Genomic DNA, 26,859 nt, shown 5'->3' on the forward strand with positions numbered 1-26,859 from the left:
CCACCCTCCGCTCTCTCACTAAGCAGCCTCCCTCTGTCTCCTCTCACTCAGCCTCGTTCAGCCTCGATCTCGTCAGCATGCTCCACACACGCGCTGTCTCCCCCCTACACCTCGCGATTGCATCGTCATTTAAAAAAGACATCGTGAAACAACCCTTCTATCGCCGATGGGCGATCGGATCGCCCATTGGCACAACCCTAATACCTGGCACTTCAGTGAGGTCAGAACGGGTGTTTTCATCCAAGTGTCACGTTCATATTGCAATAAGCATCTTATTTTTTGTGGGGGTTTTTTGTAAAAAAAAAAAATTTAATAATAATAATAATACTAATACTAATAGCCTACTAATACTAATAATAATAAATTCTAATATTATTCGAACTCTACTAAATTAATTCAAAAATATTCGAACTCAATTTCCTGGTGCTTTTGACAGTCCTATCATACGCACATGACGGCAGGAGGGGACGGCGGTGCGTGAATGGATTTACCCCTCCCACATGTGGTAGTTTTACTGATATTTCTTATCCTGTGCGAATCGGCCATTAATATTACTGACGTCCTGTGGTAAAGTGACATTACCCCACGTCCCTATATAAAACTAATCCCGTCCGAATACTGCTTTAGTGACAAATGGGCACGACAATTTTTGAAATTGGTCCAATATTGAGCGAGAGTGCTGCAGCTGGCAGCCATGAAACAGGCTGCAAGGTAACCACTTGGTGTATGTGCACAGCGTAAATTCACGTCCACTAAAAGTGCTTGTTTTTGCCACTGACAGGCTCAAATTATTATTCTAAGTCTGACAAAATTATAGAAAAGATCCCTATAGAAGTCGACCCTTTTGTTGGAGTAAGATCCTCTTTGTTTAACTAAAAACTGCCCCAAAATTGCCACAGGCAAACCCACCAGATTCCATTTAAATAAACATTAATTTTAACATATGTAGAGTTGGGGATTGTTAGAACAGTGGAAACACGAACCAAGGAGGTTTTTGAGAGTTTTATTTTGTTTTTGTTGACTGTGTTGTTTGGAACAAGGTTGATTTTTCTGAGCTATTGCACCATGAATAAAGTCATCAACTAGATTATGTTGTGTGAAATGGACATCACATCACAGCGTCATGACAATGGCGGACCTGTTGCAACTGTCACAAATTCACATTACTGCTGGTATGAACAGTTGATAATAGTTTTACCACCAGAGGCTCAATGATACAATATTTTCCTGATACTTAAGTCACGATACAATATTACTGCGATTTTAAAGTTTTTGCGATATGCTGAGAATTGCAGTAACATACACAGACCAGCTAAAAATCAAAACCACTGACAGGTGGAGTAAATATCATTGATTACCTCGTTACAGTGCAATGTTATGCTGGGAAACCCTTGGTTCTGGCATTCATGTGGATACCACCCGACATGTTCCACCCACTCAAACACCATTGCAAACCAAGTACCCCTTCTCATGGCAACGGTACTCCCTGATGACAATAGCTCCCCCAGCAGGACAATGCACCATGCCACACCACAAAAAATGCTCTGGATTGGTCCAAGGAACGTGACAAAAAGCTCAAGGTGTCAACCTGGCCTCAAAATTCCCCAGATCCCAATCTTATCAAGCATTCATGGGACATGCAGGTATGCCAGAGGTACCCCTGAGCCTCAGTGGGGCCTCCTCAAATCGGAGTTGGCCCTGACCTGTCAAGGCACAGACACAGTACCTCTGTGACACACAAACATCTGTGTTTGTGTCGGATCCTTTAAGTCCTGTGGGTTGTGAGGTGGCTAAGCAGCATGATGCTTAATCAGATTGGGATGTGGCTAACTTGGAGGCCAGGTTGATGCCTTGAGGTCTTGTCATATTCCTAAGGCCATTCCTGAACAGTTTTTCAAGTATGGCATGGCAACTGTCCTGCTGAAGGGCCACTGACATCAGGGAGTGCCATTGCCATAAAAGGGGGTACTTGGTCTGCAGCAGAGATTGGGCAGTTGGACATGTCAAATGGCATCCACATGAATGCCAGAGCCCAAGGTTTCCCAGCAGAACACTGTACTGTAACAAGATGATCAATATAATTCCCTTCACCTGTCAGTGGCTTTAATTTTTTGGCTGATCGGTGTATATTGCTTTATCTTGAGATTTATTTATAATAAGATTACATTTTCACTCAGTTCATCTCACATAAATAATTTTCATCGCAGAAAATATATCTAATCAAGCAAATTATTTTATTGCTCTAGTAGGCTACCAAAAGTTTTATTTGTATTTTCATATCACTAATTTATATGATAAAAAAAACAATATTTGGCATCTGGCGATACAATATTGTGACACTATGTTGTATTGATTTTTCCCCACTGCTATTGTACATAAAGCTGCATTTTATTGAATTCATTTGAGAAACAAACACGATAATAATTTAATCTCTAAGTCAAACTATTGAACTATGCATGTGAATATATCCTAAAGCAAAAACTTACCCAACTTAACATATTTTCAAAATATTCAGAGCAGAGAAACCCTGAAATAATCAAATGATTTGGGCTTCAAGTGGATTGTGCCTGAAGGCTCATATTTTTTTTTAAGTGTATGACATCTCAAAGCCCAATTAAGCAGAAGCGTCTCAGTAGTATCATCATGTTCAGGCATTAGTTTACACTGCCACTAAGTTGATCTCCTTGCTCAAGTGCTGCTGGGAAAAACAGGCCCCAACTCATTTCATTTCTGCTCAGACACATACATTCCCATGTGGAAATTGGGGTTTGTCTTTTCTGCTTCATGTTCACAGAGAGAAACTGTGCTTGTTGGGCTTAATTTGAAAGCTTGCCCCACAAAATAAACTCCTCCGTAGCTATGCATGATCTCTAATAAGCACTATCGCCCACACTAACAGTTTGCCAAGAAATGACATCATCAGCATTTTCAGGGGTTGGCTGAACATGTCACTGTGGTTTGTATGCGTCAGACCGATACTTAAAGTCAGTTTACAGAGTTCCTATTTATTACACTGACTATACAAGGCTTTCTCAACAGCTTATAGATTATGATAAGAATGGGAAGTAGAAATAGGAAGGTAAGATTTAAAGGACTTGCTCAACATTTTGGGAAATATTCATCTTTGCTTTCTTGCAGAGAGTCAGATGAGAATATTTACCACTCTTGTGTCTGTATGGTAAATATGTAGCTGGTTAGCTTAGCTTAGCACAAAGACTGGTAACAGAGGGAAACTGCTAGCCTCGCTTTGTCTAAAGTAAAGTAATAATTAAAGGTTTTATTGATCATATTTCCTCTGTAGATTAAAACACATCCACAGAGCTTTTACAAATTTGCAGAATGAAAGTATATTTTTTCCTAAAATAATGTTATGACTGTGAATTAATCATTTTCAAACTTCTGTTGGGTCTAAAATTAATGTTTAGTTTGCCTTTGTGTAAGATGTCTGATGTTTGGTTGCCAATACGGGTGGAACCTTTGCTATGGCACAGTGTTACCTACAGCTAGCTAGCAGGGCCAAAAGGCTCAGGGGGCCCCTAAGCCAGAGCTTCTGCATTAAGTCGCTTTTATGAAGTTCTCATTTCTTGTCAAAGGGCTTAGTCATGTTTGTCAATAACAGAGCCCCAAAAGTCCTACAAAAGAAAATAAAAACTGAAGGAATAGAGCGCCCCAGGAATGAGTCCCAAAACCCAGAAATGAGTCACTATTTTACCGCTCCCAGTTCCTTCGTCTCAAAGTCAATGTTGGTTTTTTAATGGATTTTTGGCTGAATGCCTGAATTAAGGTCTGTCACATTTTGCTCTACAAAATGAAATAGGTCAGTAAATACTCCACTCGTTTCTTTAAAAGAGGCAGTTGCTAACAAGTGGCTATATGAGACTCCACAACATCATCACACCGAGCTGCGTCGAACATGGCTTTACGGTGTTGTTATGGTGGTGACGTTAAGTCATGCGACCGCAGTGTAGTTTGTTTTTAGCCTAACATTAAGCTTTTTACTTCTGGCGATTGCTTTTAGATTTAAAAAAATCATAAAAGTGATGTTCATTCACGAAGATTATCTTGCAGAACAAAACGTTTAAGTATCATAAACGTGTTTGCCACAGAGCTAATTTTTGGCAATAATCTGAAGTCCACTGGAAAAATCAAAGAAGCTTTTTGACAAGGGAACCAGCGTGAGGCTAATTTCCGTGTCGGCCTATAATAAAATGTCATTCCTGGGGCACTTTGTAGCCTCAACAGTCACTTTGAAAATGTCACAAGGAAGAAACCATCATGATACATTTTCAAGACAGTGTTTTTAACCCTCTCAGTTTATCTACAGGACTCTATGCAATCGACCTTTCACTAAGCCCTGTCCCTTTGTGATGGTCCGACAAGCTGAGGAGTAAGCATGGAGCCCACACTGTAACTAACTGCACTCCCTGAAGAAATAATCATATTTTTGGAAAAATGAAAGAGTGATTGCAGAGAGAAGCAGACAGAGGGGTCTACAGTCTGTGTTTGAAGGATATATCCAGGATGTCAAACTGACTCAGCAGCAACAACAGGTTAAAAAGACAAAGATAGTTAGAAGCTAAAGCCGAACTATAGGCTACAGATCACAGTGTAAAAGTGAACCACCACATCACTGCTGATCGCCACACAAGACAATGAATATAAAGGGAAACTTTGCTGATATTGAACCAGCTGTGTGGCATCACAGTGTGTGCAGATAAACGATGTTTGGCTTCACCCCCGTGCCGCTGCCAGCACCCGGACCTTAGCCGCCGGACAGGCAGGGATCTCCAGGGTAAGTCATCTGCGCACAATGCAATGCCACAGAGCTGGTTGAATATCTGCAAAGTTTCCTTGCTTCCCTTCACTGGTTCCTGTACAGCCGGGTCGGTCTTTGTTTCACTGTTATAATCATTACAAAGCAAAAGCAGCATGTGTATACATTCAGTAAGCTATATCTTCAGTAGCTAGCTAGCTAACCCTACACTTTTCAGGGTTTGATTTTGGTTTTGGAACAGGGAAGAAACGTTTATCTTTTTTCCAACCTCTCCAGGTAACGAGTATCATTAATACACGACGTGCCCCAGGCGCAACATTTAGCTCCAGATCCACAAAACCAGCCTGAAAATGAAGGAAATCTGAAACGACTGCATTAGAGTCAATGGAGCACAGCTGTGTTGTTGTCAAACCCTGGTCTGAACCAGCCCGATGCTACGTTATGATTGTCTAATCTGCGTCTGGGACGGGATTTAGCAAAGGGGCAATTTGGGTCATTCCAGTCTGTGGGGAAAAACAACAGCATGTTGTACCTGCGGTAGAGGGGCTAGGGAGCCTTTTATACATTATCCCCAGGGGCCCACTGTGTCATAATCTGCCTGTGCTAGCTAGCCACATCCTAAGATTAGGCCTATCATAACGTTAGATTACATGAATCTTGAAACACCGCTGCACAAACTAACCACAACCTATCACTAATGTATAGTTATGTATTGCAAAATGAATTTATTACTCTACAAGGAAAGATTCAGCACTTCACAAGACAGATTCTGCCTGTCAACTCGAACAGAAAATATGCAGATTGTGCAACAAACCGGCAACCACTTCTGTTTCCAGCAACAGCGGTATTGTGACGTGAATGCATAGACGGGGGAGTGCGACATCTAGTGGCCAATTTTATCAATAGCATCTTTAATATCTTACATCTTGTTCAATTAATTTGTAAACGTGTAAAAATTTAAATTTTCTGTTTTACAGGGACTATGTGTAAGTAAATATGTTTCCTGTTTCTGCTAAACAAGTTCAATAATTCAAGACATGACTGCTAATATATTTTTTTATTCATTACATCACAGTTGCCTCCCTGCTGCAATCAATTACCAGCTGACCATGAGTTACTGATATTCATCATCAGTTGCCCAATCCATCATACAGCATTGTGGGTGTTTTTACAGCCCTGTTCTATAAATGAATGCTGAAGTGTTGGTTGCATTAACGAGATTGCTTTGTTTTTCTGTTAACATGTTCACACCATCTACGCTTTTCTCTTGACACCTGTTAGGCAGTCTTCGTGATGTTGAGCCTCACTGTGTTTAAACTTCTTTCACTTTGAACAGATCTTATTATATTTTCTAGAGGAACTTTATAAATCAGCTGCCGGAGTCAAAAGGTAGGGAACATTAAGTATATATGGGTTTTTTATTCCCTTTGTCAGGTCGCTGTGATCAGAGGGAAAAGAGGTGGGAGGATTTGTCATCTGTTTGAACAGCGAATCCAGCGTCCTTGATGGTTTTCTATACAATAGTGCCATTTTTTTTTGATCCTATCCAATTATGCATGACATTGTATATTTAGAACATGTTTTTTTGTTGTTCTACAGTTGGAAAAATGCTGAGGGGAATCTTTTTTTTTTTAAATTATGTGCCTGGCTGGGCTTTGTTGGTAGCTCTGCATGCATAATTTATCCTGACATATAGAGATGCAATGATAAAGGACAGCAAAATGTGGAAGATGACAGGGAAAGAAATAAAGTATATTTTTTAGCAATGTGGAATCTCATATTTCTGTTTCTGATGTAAACCGAAGTTAACGGAGCCACTGAGTTTTGACATACAGTCATAAGCTTGTGTGTGAACATGTCATATATTGAGCAGGCTGCGAAGACTCAGACAATATGCTCACAAAATCTCAATATGTATTTATTTTGAGCATACGGGAACAAAGCTCCTGGTTATTTGTGCAGACCGTTAACACGCTGCACTTATTGAGACAGGAACTGTGACTGAATATGAAATGTGAGAAAAAAGCACAAACAACAAAGAAATGCATTTGTTTGTGGTGCATTCACATGCAGCGTGACACCTGCCTAAAAACGCTCCTTCCTATTACACCAACATCAACTTTCACTGCAGTGGATGGTGGAAAATAAGTAGATAAAAGTGGTGGAGGAAGGTTTCCTATGGTATGAGCTATGTAAACAAAACTGAAAGCTGCAGAGGCAATGCAATTAATAAGCACTTCTGCCTCTAGTGATCTTCATGAACATGTAATTTTCATCATCACTTTGATGGCCGTAGCGGAGTAATCTTTGATGCAAGTAATCAGTTTGGCTGGAGGAGCAATTCATCTTTGACAATATTAAGGCTCAGACATACACTTTGGGAAATTTGTTCCGTCTCGCAGATCCTGATTCTTAACCTGCGTAAGATATTTGGTGTTTGTCAAAGTATTAGCATAACTTAAGTCTCAGCATGTAAACAACATGTTTGTTTATTTCACTCTTTAAGGCCTGCGGTGTGAAAACGATCCTTCACAACTTGTCATCTTTTCACTGTGATGTGAGAAAAAAAAAAGGGGGAGTCTCACATTCGATCAGGAGGTGTATCCAGCTCCCTGACAAATCGTTTTTTATCATTGAGGCGCGTGGCCAAGGTGTGGTGAATTGTAAACAACAATCAATGTGTTGACAGCATTTTTAACACTTGAGTGGTTGAGTGGTTCTCAGCCATTGTTGAGTACTCAACCCGTCATGGTTCAGCTGACATCGAGTAGTATCCCCATCAGCACATTTGTGACTGAACATGAGAGGTACATGTAAATAGCCTCATTCGAGCCGCCCAGCCTGTTGAATGGAATATAAACTAAGCAGGCGAGCCAGCTGTGGCTCTTGACATTTGCTGTAAGAGCACGATTTAGTAAGAAGTGCATCTGATGCCTTTACAGAAATGAACAAAACACTCAAAATCTGGCTGCTAAGGCTGCTGGAAGTACTACGAGCAGGGATGGAGAAAGTACTATAATATTATAGTGGTGGAAGAAGTAGTCAAGTCCTTTACATAATACCACACTGTAAAAATACTCTGTTTCTAGTAACAGTCCTGCATTGAAAATGTTACTTAAGTAAAAAGTATTCAAGTACGATCAGGAAAATGTATTTAAATACGATGTCAATTAAATAAATCAAAATAATAAGTCCTCATATTTTAGAAGCTGAAAAATGACTTAAATTGTCAAAATAGTTGTCAAGTAATTTTCTAATCATTCAACTAACCATTTCAGCTGCACTTGTATATTTTATATAGTTAAAATCTTAAATGGTAGATTAAGTAGTGACTAAAGTCAGGAAATAAATGTAGTGTAGTAAAAAGTGCAGTCCTTTTGACGTGTAGTGGCGTAGAAGTAGAAAGTAGCATTAGATTAAAATACTCATGTAAAGTAAATGTACCTTAAATTTGTACTTAAGTCCTGCCTGATGCCGACTACTACTGTTATTATTAGTCATACTTCTACTATCATCATACACATATGATTATTATTGTTACATAGATATACAAGTATATAATAATGTATGCTCTTCCTGAGGTTTCTACCATTTTTTTCCCCATTAAAGGCTTTTTTGGGGAGTTTTTTTCTTATCGGCTGTGAGGGTCCAAGGACAGAAGGATGTTGTATGCTGTAAAGCCCTCTGAGGCAAATTGTGATTTGTGATATTGGGCTTTATTGATGAAATTGAACTGAAGTACCGTACTTGTGTAAATGTACTTAGTTGCACTCCCGCACTGCAATATCATAATAATAATTATCATTAAATCATGACAGGCCGAGATAATATAACTGTTGGATTACAGAACACCCTTAGGTTCCAAAATAAATGTCAAACCACAGACCCTGGTGACCAAACCAACTGTAAATTCAAAGATGGCGTTTTGCAGCCTGTGCACATAACTGATAATCAACCATGCATATGCAACTGTCTTCCTCTATGCAGCCTTACAAAGTCAAAACTGAATCAAACAGAAACGACAAAGGGGTTAAAGTCTATGGACAGTAAAGCTGGTGCAAAAAGGATGAAGCCAATTCAACAGCCAACAGAGTCAACAACAGCATCACAGCAGAAAACACAGATGTAGCTTGTAATGAAGCAGTGCAGCAATCACACACATGATCAAAGAAGAAACTGTTTGTGTTACTAGGTGACTGCAGTTACAATTATCAATACGTTTAGTGTTGTACTCACCTGTATGAACGTCAGTCTGCAGCTCCACCTGTCCTCCACTGTCTGCTCCTGGTTCAACCTCTCTGGTCACAGTATAACCAGTCTGCTCCTGGTTCAACCTCTCTGGTCCCAGTATAACCAGTCCACTCGGCCTCTCTGGTCCCGGTATAACCAGTCCACTCGGCCTCTCTGGTCCCAGTATAACCTGTCCTCTCTCCGTCCCACTGTTCCTCAGTTCGTTGAGCTTAACGAGGCGCAGTCACCCACCGTGAGCAGGTTAGCATTTAGCATAGTTAGCATGTTAGCCAGCGCGCATCTGTGGGTGTGTTTGACTCGGGTCACTAATTAGCTGCTAGCCAGGCGGCCCATAACTAATTAATTAAAGATGGCGACGTCGTCGTCGTTGTTGTTGTTGTTTTACTTTGCTAAGGTACAATGTTGCCAAGCTTCACCCATATTTACACCCATAAATATTTTCATAGCATACCTTGTGTATTGTTTGTAGGCTACTTTTAATTGCAAGCCTCGGCACAGGTGCGACCGCACACACCGGAAGTGGCGACGCGTCTTTTCCGGTTTGTTAGCCGCTGATGAAATGCCGTCCTGAAACTGCAGAAATTTTAACATATTTATTTATTCATCTTATAAGTAAAGTACATTGTAATTTAGTGAACATAGAAAACACATTTTTTTTCTTTTTGTTTTATACAACCCCTACCCATCGGCCCTACCACATGAATAAATAAAATAATATTAATAATAATAATAATTTTAAAAAAAAGAATAAAAATAAACACACACATTCTTCCTTCTTGACATAATGGTTGAGTCCATGACAATATAGAGGGAGTTGTAAATGTAAAGTAATCCAAAACAATCCCTAGGTAGATAAAACGTCAGCATATATTGAATATTTCATTTATTCTGAAATGTCCTCAGTTTGCCTATGTAGTCAATCATAGGGCCCCAGACAGTGTCAAATTTTCCAGATGACCCCTTAGACTATATTTAATTTTCTCCAGGTTTAAGAAAAGCATGAGGTTTGGGGGCAAATGGTGACTGGGTTTATGCTGACTTTTTCATGTGACTTTCGATGTTAATGCATTGAGTACTTACGCAGACCTAAAATTACCTATTTAAAAAATACACATGTAGGCTACACACACTAAACGGAATTTGTTACAGAAACTAGAATCAATGTAATTTGTCAGGGGTCACTGGGGATGGTTGCAACACAGGACGGTTGGGAACCACTGGTCTAGGCCAAGCAGCCTTTGTGCTACTGAGAGAAATGCAAAAGGTGTTGCAGACGTCCCCAATCTCCCCGACTTCTCCTGGATGAGTTACTCGTGTAATGCTTCCATTGTATATTGGAACAGCGTCAACAGAGATGTGACAGAGACACAGTGCATCCAAAATTAGGTTAGCTAATCCCCCTGCAATACCAACAACAGCCACTAGGGACTACTCACACCTTTACTATATAATGTACGCTATAATGTAAAACTTTAAAACTTTTTAAATGTAAAACTCAGTGGTATTTTTTTTTCATTTGCTCAGTGACATTTGCTTCTTCTCTTTTCTTCTCTTCTCTCTGGTCTGTACTTCTCTCTTTCCACGAACAGCTCACACGTCACCCCTTTAAACAAACACTCCCTTGTTACAACATTACCAAGTTCTCTCATGGAAAAAACACATCACACTGAACCCAAGGCGTAAGTGTCAACCAAAGTGACACACACAGGCAGAAAAATGTGTATGTCTGCATGCTTATACTGTATATAACCACACAGAGGAGACAAACAGACAGACAGACAGGCAGAGGAAGAGAGGCTCCTTCCCCCCCTCTCTGTTTATGCTGGCACTAAGCAAACCACTTGCCTTGCAGAGCAATGGCAGGAACCAATCTCCTTAAAGTAATTTGCAATCACTGTGGCTGAAAAGGCCTTTCGCATCAATGAGCTTTTGTGAGACATTTCATTTCAAAGTTGAAATGAAATGCTATGCTAGAAATATTTGCTGCCAAATTTCAGGCAGCAGCCTTCTCACACTCTCATTTGATTTTCATGAATAAACACTCCAAAAACATTTTCTTTTCAGTTCTACATTTGGCCTTTGAGGAAGGAATGGCATTCCCGAAGTGGCGAAGTGTTTGTTTGAATAGATCCTATCTTATATCTGTATCTTCTTCTGTGTGCTTAAATTGTGTAATGTGCTCTTTGTATCCTTTCCATACACTTTTAGCAGCTGTGTGAAACTGCTTCCTGCCCAGAGAGCCAGTGAGCTGTTGCCGTCTGCAGATTATGAGATACTGAACTGGGAAACTGTTGTGAGACCAGACGGCAAACAGTCATCAGTCCCCGCAAGTTCAGTTGCTCAATTCAGTATCATGAAAGTGTTGCACTGTGGGAACACTGCAGTTCTAGACAGAGAAAACTCAACTGAAGAGAGTGTCAGCACTCACTGAGCAGTTTGATTGTAAGGAGTCCTCCAAGATTCTTAAGAGATTAATAATGCGAACCCAAACTGAGAAAACTCCATCTGCCGAGGATGTTGTTGAAAACTGAGACGTAGATGATTTTCTCAAATTAGAAATGCAGATTTACTCTGTGAGGACACTTTGAGAAGTGGATCATTAGTCTGTTGGTCCATTACTGGTGTCAAAACTGAGATAGTTGGACAACTATTGGAGTGATTGGCACGCAGTTTTGACACCACCCATGTGTGGGTGAATCCCAGTGAATTTGGTAATGTCCCAACTTTTCCTCCTGCACCACCAGCCAGTTGACATTTTTATTTCAGAGTGAAACGTCTTGACAACTACTGGATGGATTGCCAAAAAATAGGGAATAAATTTTACCCCATGATAACTTTAATAACTCCGGGGATCCCTTATCTTTTATCCTGTGCAGAGGTAGGCAACCTGTAGCTCCAGAGCCACATGTGGCTCTTTAGCCCCTCTCCAGTGGCTCCCTGTGCAGTTATCTTTTAACATTTTAATTTTCATTTATCATTGTTGCAGGCCTAAAGTGAATCTTACATTCCCCAGCAATAAAAGTGCGTAGCCTATACATCAATTTAAAAAAAAAGGTTATAACAATTCATCCACTAAAACATGTTTCACATGTCTATGGCCTGACACCTTTTTCTCTACATTTTGCCGAACCTCCCTGTTGGTGGCTAGCCTCGCCATTGTATGCCTCTGCACACCAGTCTAGTTGCAGTTACAGTTTACATTAATTTTCTGTGAAAACATGGATGCTTCACTGACATCTTCCCCTCCCGGCAGCACATAAGATCTATCCAATCAGCACAGTTTCAAGGTGGACACCCAGATTAGCGTCACCAATTCAGTATCTGACGGAACGTAATCTCTACTGTTTTTGAAAAATTATGTTGAATAATGGCCAGAAAAGTGTTTTTGCAGAACATTATGATGTCACTGTGAAGTTGACCTTTGACCTTTTGGATATCTAATGTCATCACTTCATAATCACGTTTATCCCGTTCGACATTTCTGTGACATTTTGTCATTATAAGCCTATGAATTCTTGAGTTTGGGCCAAATATATGTTTTGTGAGGTCACAGTGACCTTGACTCTTGACCAACAAAATCTAATCATTTTATTGTTGAGTCCAAGTGACTGTTTGTGCCAAATTTGAGGAAATTCCCTGAAGGTGTTCTTGAGATATCACGTTTATGAGAATAAGACGGATGCAAGGTCATAGTGGCCTTTGACCTTAGACCTACAACCACCAAATTCTGATCAGTTCCTTGTTGAGTCCAAGCGAACGTTTGTGCCATATTTGAGGAAAGTCCTTCAAGCTGTTCTTGAGAATGGGACCTACGGATGGATGAACAGACAACCCAAAAACGTAATGCCTCTGGCCACTGCTATTACAAGTTCAGCGGCATCAAAAGGAAAGTCTCACAGGAAAATAGAGACTTTAATATTGTGTGGACAAATTTGTTTGCTTTTACCACCATTGCTGCCAAGTGAAAGTACCAACTAATCATAATTAGCCCACTGCAGAGTCGCTACTTTGTGGTAAAACATATAAATGAATGCTCATTTAGACCTATTAGAATTGATGACTTAATAGACTGTGCTAAATCCATTATAAGGCTAGAACATGTTTTGCAGCTCCAGATTTTTGTTGTTTTCTGTCCAAAAATGGCTCTTTTAATAGTAAAGGTCAGTGACCCCTGATCTACTGCCATCATCAGGTCAAACTTTTACCTCCGCTTATACAGGGCCAGGTCGTTGGGGCAGCAGGCCAAGCAAAGAACCCCAGATGTCACTCTCCCCAGCGATGCTTTCCAGCTCCTCCTGGGGGACCCCAAGACATTCCCAGGCCAGATGGGATATGTAATCCCTCGAGTGTGTTCTAGTCCTGCCCCGGGGCCTCCTACCAGTGGAATGTGCCCGGAACACCTCCAACGGGAGGTGCCCTGGAGGCATCCTGATCAGATGCCCGAACCACCTCAACTGACCCCTTTCGATGGGAAGGAGCAGCAGGCGAGCACGAGTGAGGGTACATCCATCGGCCTTAGCTGGTGATAACTCGCTAAACTAAGATGATGAACAGAGCACACACTACCTGCAAAACATGAGCATGTTATGATTTCCGTTGTGAGCCTTGGATCTAATAATGGATGCACTGAAAGGGTTACTCGCCCCTGTAAATGTTCCTCCCGTCCTTACTGGCTGTGTAGAGATCCCTTCTTAAAGCAGTTTCAATGTAAGTGATTGAGGACAGGAGTCCCATTCAGTTCAAGGACAACTGAAGCTTATATGAGGCCGCAGCAGTCTGCAGTTACATTGAAAATGCATAGGGAAAATTTTTTTAATATTCCTTGACAGATCTCATAATAATATGTTAGCGCTTAGCTCAAAGTGTCATCTACAGCCTCACAGAGCTGCTAGCATGTCTGTAGACTTAGTCATGTTGCGTCATCTCAAGATGGATCTATACGGTGACATGGTAACACAGCACTGACATTTCCATGGTAAGTATTCAAACTTCCACCTCTGCAAAAAGACACTCACACATAATTTTGTTCAGCCCGTATCCCTTTAGGCTCTATAAAATGACAATATCTTCATGTAACAAAACCTTTTATTTATTTATTTATTTACTGAGAATGTGTGGCATGAATATGAATGAGCAGCTGTATCGTTAGTCTGACAACACAATTAGTAAAACAAAATAGATTCATATAAGGGTTTTTAAATTCCATAGTCACGGTCCTCATTCCTGACCTTGAAAATCCTGTTTAGGGATTGGCTGGAATAAAACTTTATGGGTCATGAAAGCTTAAAAAGAAATTTTGGTGAATTGAAAATTTATGAGAAGCGGGAGCTATAGATCAATTCTGGCATATCAGCAAAAATATTGATTGATGTGCTCCATCCTTGTCTCGTAAGCCAACAGTTTGTAATAAAAGTGTAAAAAAATGTAATTATGTAATAAAGTCAAAGTCAAAGCAGTATTAATAACCTTTGTCAGCTTTCCAGATTAAAAACAAGAGTCTGGGCGTTAAGTCGTGGAGGATGGGGCAAACACACTTCATCCTTATTGACGTTTGATATAAACACACATCACATTGATTGATATGCGCTGTCCCTGTCATATGAATGTAAAGCAGGAGCAATATGGTCATTCAGGACAGCCATCCATTGTTATTCTCTGGCTCGTCCTGCACACACTAATGTGATGCGACAGTGTTTGCGGCATAGTGACAGCTGAATGTGACACAGCCAGCCAACTTCATACTCAATAAACTCAGGGGACTAACTCGCTAATCGGTCACACTCCAAACAAAACACACAAGCCGTTTTTACCGCTTTTTCTTACATTTATGTTGTTATGAAAATACTGCTATACACAAGAAAAGTCGCTACTCAAATTCTTCATAGGACATAAAATAAACAAATATAATACAAGTAATCCGGGCTGCTGCCCCGAGGTTTAAAAGAAAGTTAAAATGAATGCAGTAATTGGGAAAAAAATTTGATTTTTTTGGTTCCAAATTTAACATAAATGCACTGTTTCCTGATTTATAATTGAGGCAGTGAAACAGGAGTTTAAAAAAATAACAATTGCATCATAACTGATAAGACTAAACTCATTAATGTTCACTTAAAAACAACTCCAAGGCAGTTTTCTATTCGCCGCTTTCCCGCCATCACACTAAACCTAGGAATTTCTGATGAATCTCATTGTATATAAACAGATAATAAGTTACTATTGCATATGAACATTTTTCTCTTTACCCAAAGAAGTGTTGTCCAAGAGTTGAGACACATCGAAGCATGTAGACCAGTGGGGACATATGTATGTACATATGTACAGAAACACCCAAATCTAGCATGATGGCAGGTTAATGGCACTGATGACAATTGTGGTTTTAGTGTGAGGTGCTCTGTTATTTCTTTTGGAGGTTTGTGGTTCTGCTCTTCTCTCTGGCCATCAACGATCGCCTCTTCCTGCTGGACATGGCTCCAACAGGTCGGATCTTCATCTCGGTGAAGTCGAGGGACACCAGGTGGCCCTTCCACGGCTCCCAGTTCACTCCCTGACAGCAGATTGAGCGAGGAAGAGATCGAAAAAGGGGAGAGCGCAGTTAGAATGAGACGTTGGAGTGATGAAAGGGAAAGGAGAGGGGAAATGAGGGAGACAAGAAAAAAGGGTGAGAGACAGAGTCACAGAAGAGGCAGGCGGCAATGACAGACAGGCAGAATGACAAACACTAATAAACACCAGCCTCTGGCTTCATTTCTTGTGAGTACAAACTTGTTTTGACTGTTATTGCATTTTGCCAACAAACATTGCGGGAGACATCTGCAGCGGCAATATTATGGATGAAATCTCGACAAGAACAGAGAAATCCCCTGGCATTTTCTTCAGTATCAGACTCCCTTAGACATAATAACTGTTGTTGTTACCCTATCAGCCTGGTAAAAAACACTTATGGTTTATAGCTGGTGTGAGAAATGTGTTTTCTTATCGCTGCCGATGGATTCAGGCCATTTCTGTTTCATCTGAACAATCCAAAACAAAACAACTAAGAGTGGGCTGGGGTGAAGTTGTCTTTGATTGCTGACCAGGGAACGGCCCCCAGGTCAGCACACTTTTTTTTTGTCTTTTTGTAAGCATGTTTTGACAGACACCCAAATAATAGTGTTTTTTTGGGGGTGGTCATTAATCAGTGAGTTACATTTGTTGTGCATTATTTTAGCAAATCAATACAGGAGAAGCAGCTTGTTGTGAGCGGTCGTTGTATAACTCCTGACAGTTAGAAGTATGCACAATGAAAAATGAATACAAAAAGAGCAGAACTTTTCCTTGAAACTTCCAATGACTGTTGAATTAACCAAGAACATCGCTCAATAAAAATTTTATTTGCCACATTGACATTTTGAGCTGAAGGGGACTCACCTCAGAATGGCAAACACACAGAATAAAACAGTTTGGGAATCCAGTTATTATTCACGGCCAAAAAGTCTCCAGTATAACTTGACTTTATGAGGACGATTTCAGTGCTACAACTTGAGGCTGAAGCGAAGCCTTGAGACTTATCTTAAGGACCCAAAGACAGTCAACCTGGGTTAGAATAAATCTGCTATCACATAATACTGTCAGTGCCACCTATTGGTGAGACGGCACACAACACCAGAAGATTTGACTTCTATACTTTGTCCTCGATGTCATACCATAAAGACCTGTTATGTCTGGTCAGAGTATTAATGTCAGTGACAGAACAATATTATTTAATACAAGTATAATTCATTTTGTGCATGTATGCTGATGCACATACCTGCAAGAAATAGACAAACCACTCTAACAGAAGGGATAGCTGCACCCTACGACCATCATGTGTGATCCAATGCAGCACTGCTCACTCACCACACTGTGTCTGACGTCTCCCCATTTCCCGTTGGGGTTGGCCAGGTGACAGTTCTTGTACCACCAGGCGCCACGGTGGGTCAGGGCACAGTTACCCAGGGCGATGTCATTATCTGAGTCAACAGTAGTCCAGGGCCGGCCTTGGTGGTAGGTCATCGCATCACCTGGGGATCATCAACAATAATAATAATTAGTGCACTTTAAAGGGACAGTTCACTCCAAAATTAAAGATACATTTTTTCCTCTTACCTGTAAAGCTATTTATCACTCTAGATTGTTGTGCTGTGAGTTGCTAAGTGTTGGAAATATCAGCCACAGAGATGTTTACTTTCTCTCAAATATAATGGAACCAGATGGCACTCGGCTTGTGGTGCTCAAAGTACCAAAAAATACATGTGAAAAACTCAACAGCAATGTCTCTTTATAGAAATCATGACCCGGTTATGCAAAATAATCCACAGAGCTTGTTGAGAGCAGTTTCATGTAGGAACTATTTTCTTTGTAACTGAACTACACCTGCCAACCATGTGACTGCGTGTAAGGAAGCCTGCATCTACTCATGAACGAGAGGCTCATGCTCGTGGCAGCGTGAAAGGTGCTGTAAGCATCAATGGCGTCCTCCTGTAACGTTAGCTAGCTCAGTGGTGCTAGGTGAGCTAGCAGTAGATGCACGCTTCTTTCTGCGTGGTGATACGGTTGGCAAATGTAATTGGGTAGAGAGAAAATAGTTCCTACATGAAACTGCTCACATCAAGGTCTGTGGATTATCTTGCATAATCAGGTCATGATATCTAGAATGAGACCTTGCTGTAGAGTTTTTCAAATGTACATCTTTTGTGCTCTTAGCATCACAAACCGAGTGACATCTAGTTCCATTATATCCCAGAGAAGACAGACATCTCTTTGGCCAATATGTCCAAAACTCTGCAACGTACACCAAAACAATCTAGACTGATAAATAGCGCTACGCTAAAAATAAAAAACATACATTTTTGATTTGGGGCTTAACTGTCCCTTTAAATGATAAAAACTCTACATAGCAGTCGATTCAGTTCGACCTTCCTCTGACAACAATATATTCTCAGATTGTGCTGCTCACTTTTCTTCCATGTGTCCCTGATGGAAAAAAGTAATAAAAGGCCAAATAAAGAGATACAGTATACGTTATTTCAGCACACTGTGATATGTGTGGATACAGCGTCCCACTTGCTGTGCGTCTCTATCTGTCTGGCTTCAAAGCCCACTAAAACTCAGCCTCCTTCAGATACAACCTTACTTATATAACTCCTGTCTATAAAACCGACTGAATATAAGTTTCTGAAACAAGTATCCCACCTACTGTTGGCTTGTATTAGCTTTCTCAGCACCCCACAGACTGATGGGTGGGGTGCCTACTGCTTGAAACCCCAGTATTCCCACCCCTGTCTGTCTCATTGCCATCCTCGCCCTCTCCTCCTCTCTACAACTCTGTGTATTTGAGTAAAGTGCCAGAGAGAAATTATAAGTTTTGAAAGCTACACATGCTGTCTGCTGTATTGCTGGTAGTTTGGAAAAGATTTTAGGAGCAAAAGGCCCACCTGCTGTCCCCCTGTAGTTGCCAATAGTGAGTTTAAATTTCTGCTTGACCGGTGCAATCTTAAAGTTGTCATATACAGCATAGGCTCTCTCGGCGCCCAGGCCCAGGTCAAATCTCAGCTCATATTGTGTAGGAGTGTTGGTGAGCTCATATATCTTATCCAGACCTGAGGGAAGAGTCAGAGAGAGAATATGAAAGCAAGAAGAAAAACTGCATTACTGTTCATATGTGCATGTTTCAATGTCAGCAGAGATCCAGTGCTCACCAATCCAGAACTCGTCTGTCATGTTGCCAAAGCCGGCAATGTACTGTCTCCAGCGTTTCATAAAGTCCAGCTTGCCACTGGTACGTCGCTGGAGCACCTGAAAGCAGCAAGCACAGGATGTTCACTGACAGCTGTTGCACAAATGTCTCAAACTGTCTGCTTTGGGATGTTGGTTACCGGCTCCACCACTAAAATGCCAGCATTGACTGTCAATGACCATCATCATCCAGTGATTTGGGACTGCATTTCCATAAAGTTGAGGGACTCAATTTAAAAAGGACGGTAAAAATTGAAGCATCAGCAGTCTTGATTTTAGCTCCTAAAACATTGGATCCCACATTAACCATAATGCAACTCAACAGCTTATGGACTTCATCAGGATAAGTTTTCAGACTTTGAAAAGCAGCAATTGCCAGAATAAATGTTGGCATGGGGCATTTATACTTTATTATGTAGAGGATATATTGAATCTTCATGTTTCTTAGCTTCAATAGTGCTATGGTTAACATGTGGTTAGGTTTAGACACAAAAGCCACTTGGTTATGGTTAGGATACGATCATGTTTTGGCTTAAAATACCCGCTTTTGGTGGCACAATCACGGCTGGAAAGGCAGTGATGTCTCAGTAAAAAACAACCGCTTCTTGTGGTACTATCCTGGCAAGAAACACAGCAACTTGTCGCAAAAAAAACCCAAACATGCTTTGTGGATAAAAAGCTGTTAAAAGACGACCAGTTTTGTTGTTTGTTGGTCTTGAACATTGGTCTGCAGCTTGACATACGTCTTGCTCCTCTCAATGACAAAAACAGCTCATATTCTGTCACTTCAGAAACACTGATATGAAACATATCAAACGTACACACATAAGGTATCTGTGGTTTGCAGAAATGTGCAATGCCAACATTTTCTTATGGCGACTGGGCTTCTGAAAAGCCACAGAAGTAATTATACAGCTGTTTTCACAAGCTGAGTCGTTCGTGTGACGAGTTGGGGGAATGCTTCCTTAATATTTACTGGTACAGATTCTGCCCACATTAAACATTATTGTAAATAATAATACAACAATACACAGTAATATTAATATCCTGAAACCTCATTCACAAGGTCTGTGCAGTAATTCGTACCAGCCAGCCGCCTCCATCAGTCTCCATGTCGCAGTACGCCTCAATGGGTTTGGAGCGGTCGTTGTTAATATAGACGGTGTAGATACCGCTCTTCTTATTGCCATTCTTCATGATCTGAACGCAGTCCATGGGGAAGGGGTACAGGAGGCCAACTAGAGAAGAAGTGCGACAGCTTTATTAATGTTTATTTAATACTCATGATGTGATGGCACAATGCAGAATAACATGACCTGAAGAATGTCAGACAAATCGACATGACAATATGCTAAGAAAAAAAAACACATCAGGAAGAGAGCATCATACACAGGGAACAGTGGAGACTCAGACAGTAGTGCACAGACCTGTTTTGAAGATGGTTTCTACCACCTTGCTCCTCTTGTTCCCCCTGTAGGCGATGATGGTGACGATGTATCTTTTCGCCATCTCCAAACCGGGTACAGCAAAACTGCTCTCGCCGGCCCTGAGCTGCTTTTCAACCACCTGAACACAATAAATAATTGCACTTACTCTTACTGAAATTAAACAGTCAAGTACTTCCTTCATATCTCTCACAAGAAAACAGTAAAATTCAATTTCAGATTTATTGAAACAACATCTTTTGACTGTTAATTTGATGAAGTGGAGAACCATTTTTATGTATTTTGATTACGTTATTGTACACTGGATTAAAATGGTGAGAATTATGATTTGCAACATGTTGGGGATGACTGTGACAAACTTTTTCATTCATTCTGATTACTGAATTGTCACAAGATTGCATTTAGTCTTTAGTCAGTCCTGTTTATTCTGTAATGTTGAGTTATGATGTAAGTTGTAATGGTTGCATTGGCACTATGCAATTATTTTGAGGACCCCAGGAAGAATAGCTGCTGCAATGCTGTAGTTAATTGAGAGCTTAATAAAAACACCCACAGTGTAAGTAAACTTTAATTAGAGACTGGCATTAAGCAGGCACTTTCATTTTTACAAAATCTGTAGAAGGGATCAAGAAAAAGGTCAAGCACCCAAGTGCTTAAAACTACTTGTAGCAGATTCATTCCATTTTCGACCACAAGAGGTCAGCGTTCCACAGAGTTTAACTTGAACATACACCTTTACAGCAGCCTCAGCCTATTTGTAACAGCATTTGTATGCTTGTTAAGACAAAAACAGGACTTAAAATCCAGCATTCAATGTTCCCATTTGGCCACAGGATGCTCAAAGGAACTGCAAATCCGCTTTTACTGAATGCAGAATAAAAGGTTTTTGCATCCTCCTACACAGTCAAACTCAGTTTTCCTTATGAGAGTAATATACTCTGATGCAGAATAGCTTCACCCTGTGTTTCCACATTGTGAGACATAGTTTCATACCTCAGTTGTGGCACATGAGAATACCTATTAGGGTGAGAAAATATGGCAATGTTACCTCCATGTTGCCATCCTCATCTCTATATGTGAGGATGTAACCATCAATGTCAGCGAGAGGGGGAACCCAGGACAAAAGAGCAGACTCCAGCTTCACATCTGTCGCCTTCAGGTCCTTAGGGGAATCGATGTCTGTGGATGGGAGTGTAAATCAGAGCGGATTATAGCACAAGAACATAGTGTATACCGTATGTTTATTCATACATCGTATCAGCTCAGGCCTGGGTTGGGTAAGCAGATGATTTGTTCACTTAAACTGGGGAAAACACTTAATTATAAGTAAATAGAGTCTATTTAATTAAACAGATGTTATATTTTTCAGTAAATCTGCACTTTAATTAAACATTTTATTCAGTACAAACCTTTCTCATATTCACATGTGAATTAAGTGTTTCTCAAAAACACACGTAACTTGGCAGTGAAGTTTTCATCTTTCATTTCCTTCACCTACCTCTGTGACAAAGCCAACATTAATAAATCTGACACTGTAGCCTTTCAGCCTGAAGCATGAAACCAGAGATGACTGCCAGCCTGCTTACAACATACAATTTGCCTCTGCAGATAAACTGGCGCTTATTGCTCTGCCTCGTTGAAACGCTTTGAATGTTTGACCTGAAACACATGCTGAAATAATTTGTCTGACACAAAGACGCCTGCTGTAAAAGTGAAAGCCTTAACCTCCAATGGCTCAAGAAATTAGAGGAAGTGCACGTCACCGTGCCGTACCAAATCAGCTCAAGTAATCTATTATTTATTCAAGTCAGGACTCACACGTTCAGTTCTCAGTAAAAACTCTGCCTTCTGTTTATATTCAGGAATCGTCCAATTCTCCGTTTTACTATCGCTGGAGAAAATAAACCGCTTTTCTGGTAATTAAATTATGATGGGAGAACAGAAGTGTGAACAGTGACAAATTTAGCAGTGCCATTTGCGGTATCATTAGTGGAAAGCAATGCTGCTGAAAAAAGCCTGTGAAACACACTGATGTTTTAACCGACATATTAATGGTGCTTGTTACCAGGTCTAATAAAATCACAAATGTAATAACAAATGCTTTTATGAGTCCCAGGTGATATCTTTTGACACAAAGGCTTTCCTATCTGAACTCAGCACCACGCTGGTCTGAAGCCACTGAGAAGTTTCTTATGAGTTACGACGAGACAAGTTTATAATCCAAAACTCGGCCATTTGCTGCCTAATTGAAAAAGATCCAGCTGTCACTTAGAGCTCCCGGGTGATTTTACAGATCATCTGGCTCACACAATGATACCCCTGTTGTAACCTGTTCACCATGTGCTGTAGCTGCTATTTTTACCTCACACTAAGGCCCAATCCCAGTATACCCATTGCCCCTCCCACTTAGGCCTTACTTCTCCCTATTGCACGTTCATGTCTAGGGGTAGGGCGTCCTAAATGCTGTTGGGATAGAGGCTACATGGCCCACCAAACAGAGGTTTTTCAGAGAAAGTTATGAGTAATCATTAGCAACATGGCTGTACGAGCAAGAAAAGAAACCATAAATGTATTTTCTTCATTAATAAAAACTTAAAAAATAACATTAACCATCATATTATCTTTGTTTTATGTCATTTCAGTGTATTATGGTCCTTTTATTTATAACAAGCATAAAAAATATCACTAGTAGCATGCTCATGTCTTGGTAGCATGACAGTGCCATGTTTTGACATATTTTCATGTTGCATTCCCCTCCTTTAATGGCAAACAACGCTCCAAATTCAACTTAAGTCCAGCATAAGTTGCTGCACTTGTTACTGCTCCTCTGATATCAGTGCAGACTGGCAGGGTACGTAGGAGCACGGGTTACTAATGTCTACAAAGCACCGCTAGTGAGCCTGATAATTAAGTAGTGTTCTTTTTTTATTTGATGGCTTGTTGTTTGATTTATTGATAGCATGAAACTCGAGTTGTGAACGAACCATGAGTGTCCATGATATACTATCCTACTCAATTTAATGGCAAATGTTATTGTGATAATACCATTACTGCCATAGTTATATCTATTTATGGAAATGCCATTGATGACTACTGATGACGTTTCAGTGTCTTCCAGGATTGTCCCATTTCATAGGCGAAGATTTCAACCGCTAACCCATGTAAATCTATTTCGAGGGGCAAAGGGGAACTCGAAAGCGAGGGGTAGGTTAAAAATGAGAATTGGGATTGGGCCAGTAACCTGGCCTGGCCTGTGGGACACATTTCCTGCCAGAGCAGGAGTTATGGTGCTCCCTGGTAGTTTTGAAGTTCAGACTTAAATAATTTCATTGTGTAAGAAATATTTTTAGATTTAATATCTCAAAGGCCATATGGTGTAAAAATTGATGGATTACTGTTGCATGTGTGCATGGAAAATATATAAATAAAGTTAATTAATAAAGCAAGTTCAAAGTGCGCTTGGTTTGCAGTTGTCTACAAAATGTGGCAGAATTATAGTTTGACTGAAATACTGTTTTTTGAAACTATCAGCAGTTTCGTAGGTGATATATAAAAAAGGTACAAGTTATTGCATGTTTACCAAAAAGTCAAAAAGGTATCACATGTGCTGCAAAACACCACAGGAGACTCCCAACAAAACAACCCAGATGTATTCCCTGACCTCTGATATTTAATGCTTGGAGCCCTGTGATTACCAGTGTATCCAGTATTGTCACATCAAACAACATTTAAGAAGTAAAATACAAGTATAATTTCAGGGAATCCACAACCAAATCCAATGTTGTTTGTCTGCATTAATTCAAATCCTGGGATTTTTTAGTAACTCTATGGGAACACTCTACAGTGACCTGTTACTGCTTCTGAAGAACCATATTCCCTCAAACTACGGGTCACATGTGACAGAACCTGACTGACAGGAAATTCTTATCAGCAGTTTCAGACTACGGCATGTGTTTTTAACAGTAATAGAACAATAACCTGTTTGTTTATGCAAAGATAACTGGAACGCGTTACTGAATAACAGCTTAGTGCCAAGATCACAAGACCACAGCGGTGATGCTTGTGGGTCCTGCACAATTTATTAATGCCTACCAAGAAAGACATTTAAAACAATCCAGAATTTGTCCGCATTATTCTTGTTGTTACTTTCGTGTGGTATGTCACCCCTATCAGTGTTCATATACAGCATGTCATCCAGTTTTGCTTTCGTGTGTTTGATTTAAAATTATGGTGGCTGATTTTATCATTAACAGACAGGCAGCTCGCACAGTCATATAAACATCAGATTAAGGCATCCCTGAACTGGAGAAAATGAGTTTGGGATAACAACCATTGGTAAATGTTTCCATATGTAAAATGTTGCTTTGCCTGTCAGTGTGGACTGCATAAACGTAAAAAAAAAAACTGACCTTTTTTTAAGATGCTAAACGATAAACTGCCATTTCAAGAGAGAGAGAGAGCTCTACTTTTACCAATATAAAAAAGCCTGCCTATTCATAGTTTATTAACCTGTCTCAGCTTTTGTTGAAATCTTCCTGGTGGCTTTGCTTCCCTTGATGGCCCAGATGTAGACAGTGTAGAGGACACCAGGCCTCAAGCCAGTCAGCCTGTAAGAGGTGCTGTCAGACCCGACTGGGATTTCCCCACTTGAGCCCTCAGAGGAGCTGTAGGTTAGGAGGTAGCCATCAATTTCTGCCTGGACTGGATCCCATGACACGCTGAAGCTGGACTCTGCTTCATCTCGGGCTAAGAGGTTAGCAGGGTCATCCAGTTCTAGAGAAAGATGTTAGTGCAGGTGGTTATAATACTACAGATGCAAACTACAGGAACTACTGATGCAAACTACAAGATGTACTGTTTCATTTTTCACCCAGAGGCAAACAAATGAAATCTTTTGGCATGCATTTGCTACAAACATTAGTAATTACAAGGAGAACGATGTTTACCTTCATATATTACATCATAAGAAATAAGACACCCTCTATATATGAGATGTGATACATGTTTAAATCTTTCCACTAGCTCCCCTGCCCCCACTGCCCAAATGGAGAGGATGTAAAGGAAATAAGGACTCAGGCAGTAAGCCGGTAAGCCAGCATGGGATCCCAGAGGTGTCTCTGTGCTTGAGCTCTCATCAGAACTGGAGCTATACTTATGTCCATTGATTTTCGACTGCACTTCGTCTCACAACACACTGATGATGGACAAGGAGTTAAGTTGGAGTGCCAAGTTCTGCATATGGAGTCACGGTTATAGCAAGAGCTAAGAAAACTTCACCTGGAATAAGGACATGAGAGGCTCTGCGGCCGAGTGAACCTTGCAGCTCCCGAGTTAGGGACGATACCTGTTTGGAAGAATAGAATGGACTAAGCACATTGTGACTCTCTGAATGTGCATCGATCTGAGAGAGACAGAGCCCAATTTAATGCTAAATCTAGCCTCATCTATCCCCGATTTACCTGGTGGACGGAAACTAAGATTGGTCGGGGTTTCTGGGAAATAAAAGCATCACTGCCCATGTCTCTGGTATGACATATGCTCTGCACAGAATGGACTCCGTTTAAAATCACAATCATGGAAGAAAGTGAAGACCCCTTGTCATGGAGACACCCCAAGAAACCTGGTGGTGGACAGCAGGAGTAAAGAAGACTGTCATACTGAGGAAGGCATCCTTCAGTTGTCCTCTTCTGGTAAAAGTCTTTTCCCATTCAGATATTTAGGCAGCTGTTTCAAGGATCCAGGATAAGTAGGATTTCACACATGATTTAGAGCGAAGGAGAACGACAAAACATTAGGGGGATTGGGTGCAGAAATACAGACATTATATGAGGTCATGCTAGTGAAGAGACAGCTGAGCCAAAGAGTCAATCTTCAATCCATTCTTCACTGTGGTCACAAATGTTGGATAGTAAAGTACATGTAACTAAATGATCATATGTCTCCCGACATGCTGGCTGACCTCAGTCTACATGACGAGAAGAGTGAAGAGTCCAGAGTAGCATGTAGAGGTTTTTTGGTCACTTGGAAAGAATGAGCCTGAGCCCCGAGTGCCTCTTTATGCTCCAGGCATGACTGACTGAGGGCAGTCTCAGGACATGCTGGAGGGATTACACCTCTGAGCTGGCATGGGACTGCTCAGGAAGAGCTAAAGTAAGTTATTGGGGGAAAAGGATGTCTGGGCTGCTTTACTCACCGTGACCCGCATAAGAAGCTGGCCAGTACATGCATGAAATGATGGATGAATACATTGGAAAACTCCTTAAAACAAACAAGCTGATTAGTCTACCATGTGAGAAACACATTTTTCTTTGGGGTTTACAGGCGAGTTGTCTTGTCAAAATGGCTGCAGATATGATGTATTAAACACAAACATGGCTCCACAAAAGAACATGTGACGTAAGTATTTCAATGACCCGTCCTAAGTCCTGCCCCTTTTTGCTCTGTGCTCCAATAACAGTTGAGCAAGCTCAGTTCCCGGCAGAACTCTGTCAACTTTCCACTTTCCATTTTCCTGTTACACTAAATATGCTATGTGCTAGACCCGTCTATGTTGCAAAGAAAAACAAATTCTGAAGACAGTTAGATGATGTGGCTGGGGGACCTGTAAAAGCAACGCTGGACACATTACATTTGTGT

At 40.7% G+C, this 26,859-nt stretch overlaps 2 protein-coding genes and 1 long non-coding RNA gene across 7 annotated transcripts in view; 1 reads left to right on the plus strand and 2 right to left on the minus strand.

Annotated features, from left to right (window-relative positions):
• The window catches only part of LOC126383264 (uncharacterized), an 80,101-nt gene extending 70,581 nt beyond the window's left edge, over nt 1–9,520 (minus strand). Inside the window, exon 1 of the long non-coding RNA XR_007569126.1 lies at nt 9,011–9,520. This is a non-coding gene — a long non-coding RNA (uncharacterized LOC126383264). The remainder of the gene's footprint in view (nt 1–9,010) is intronic.
• mrps14 (mitochondrial ribosomal protein S14) overlaps nt 1–26,859 on the plus strand; it is a 252,315-nt gene that overhangs the window by 166,114 nt on the left and 59,342 nt on the right. The window lies entirely within an intron of this gene.
• tnn (tenascin N) overlaps nt 14,840–26,859 on the minus strand; it is a 46,979-nt gene continuing 34,959 nt past the window's right edge. For 3 of the 5 annotated variants that reach the window (XM_050033766.1, XM_050033767.1, XM_050033768.1), the window contains 8 exons: nt 24,733–24,996; nt 21,272–21,402; nt 20,206–20,344; nt 19,865–20,016; nt 18,742–18,838; nt 18,478–18,642; nt 16,901–17,064; nt 14,840–15,569 (listed from right to left, as the gene is read on the minus strand). In XM_050033766.1, the coding sequence (XP_049889723.1) occupies nt 15,420–15,569; nt 16,901–17,064; nt 18,478–18,642; nt 18,742–18,838; nt 19,865–20,016; nt 20,206–20,344; nt 21,272–21,402; nt 24,733–24,996 (1,262 nt within the window). In that variant the 3' untranslated portion in view covers nt 14,840–15,419. The remainder of the gene's footprint in view (nt 15,570–16,900; nt 17,065–18,477; nt 18,643–18,741; nt 18,839–19,864; nt 20,017–20,205; nt 20,345–21,271; nt 21,403–24,732; nt 24,997–26,859) is intronic. The other 2 variants (XM_050033769.1, XM_050033770.1) reach the window with 1 other exon arrangement.

This window comes from Epinephelus moara, chromosome 21 (assembly GCF_006386435.1).
Source record: "Epinephelus moara isolate mb chromosome 21, YSFRI_EMoa_1.0, whole genome shotgun sequence".
In the NCBI taxonomy this organism is placed as follows: Eukaryota; Metazoa; Chordata; class Actinopteri; order Perciformes; family Serranidae; genus Epinephelus; species Epinephelus moara.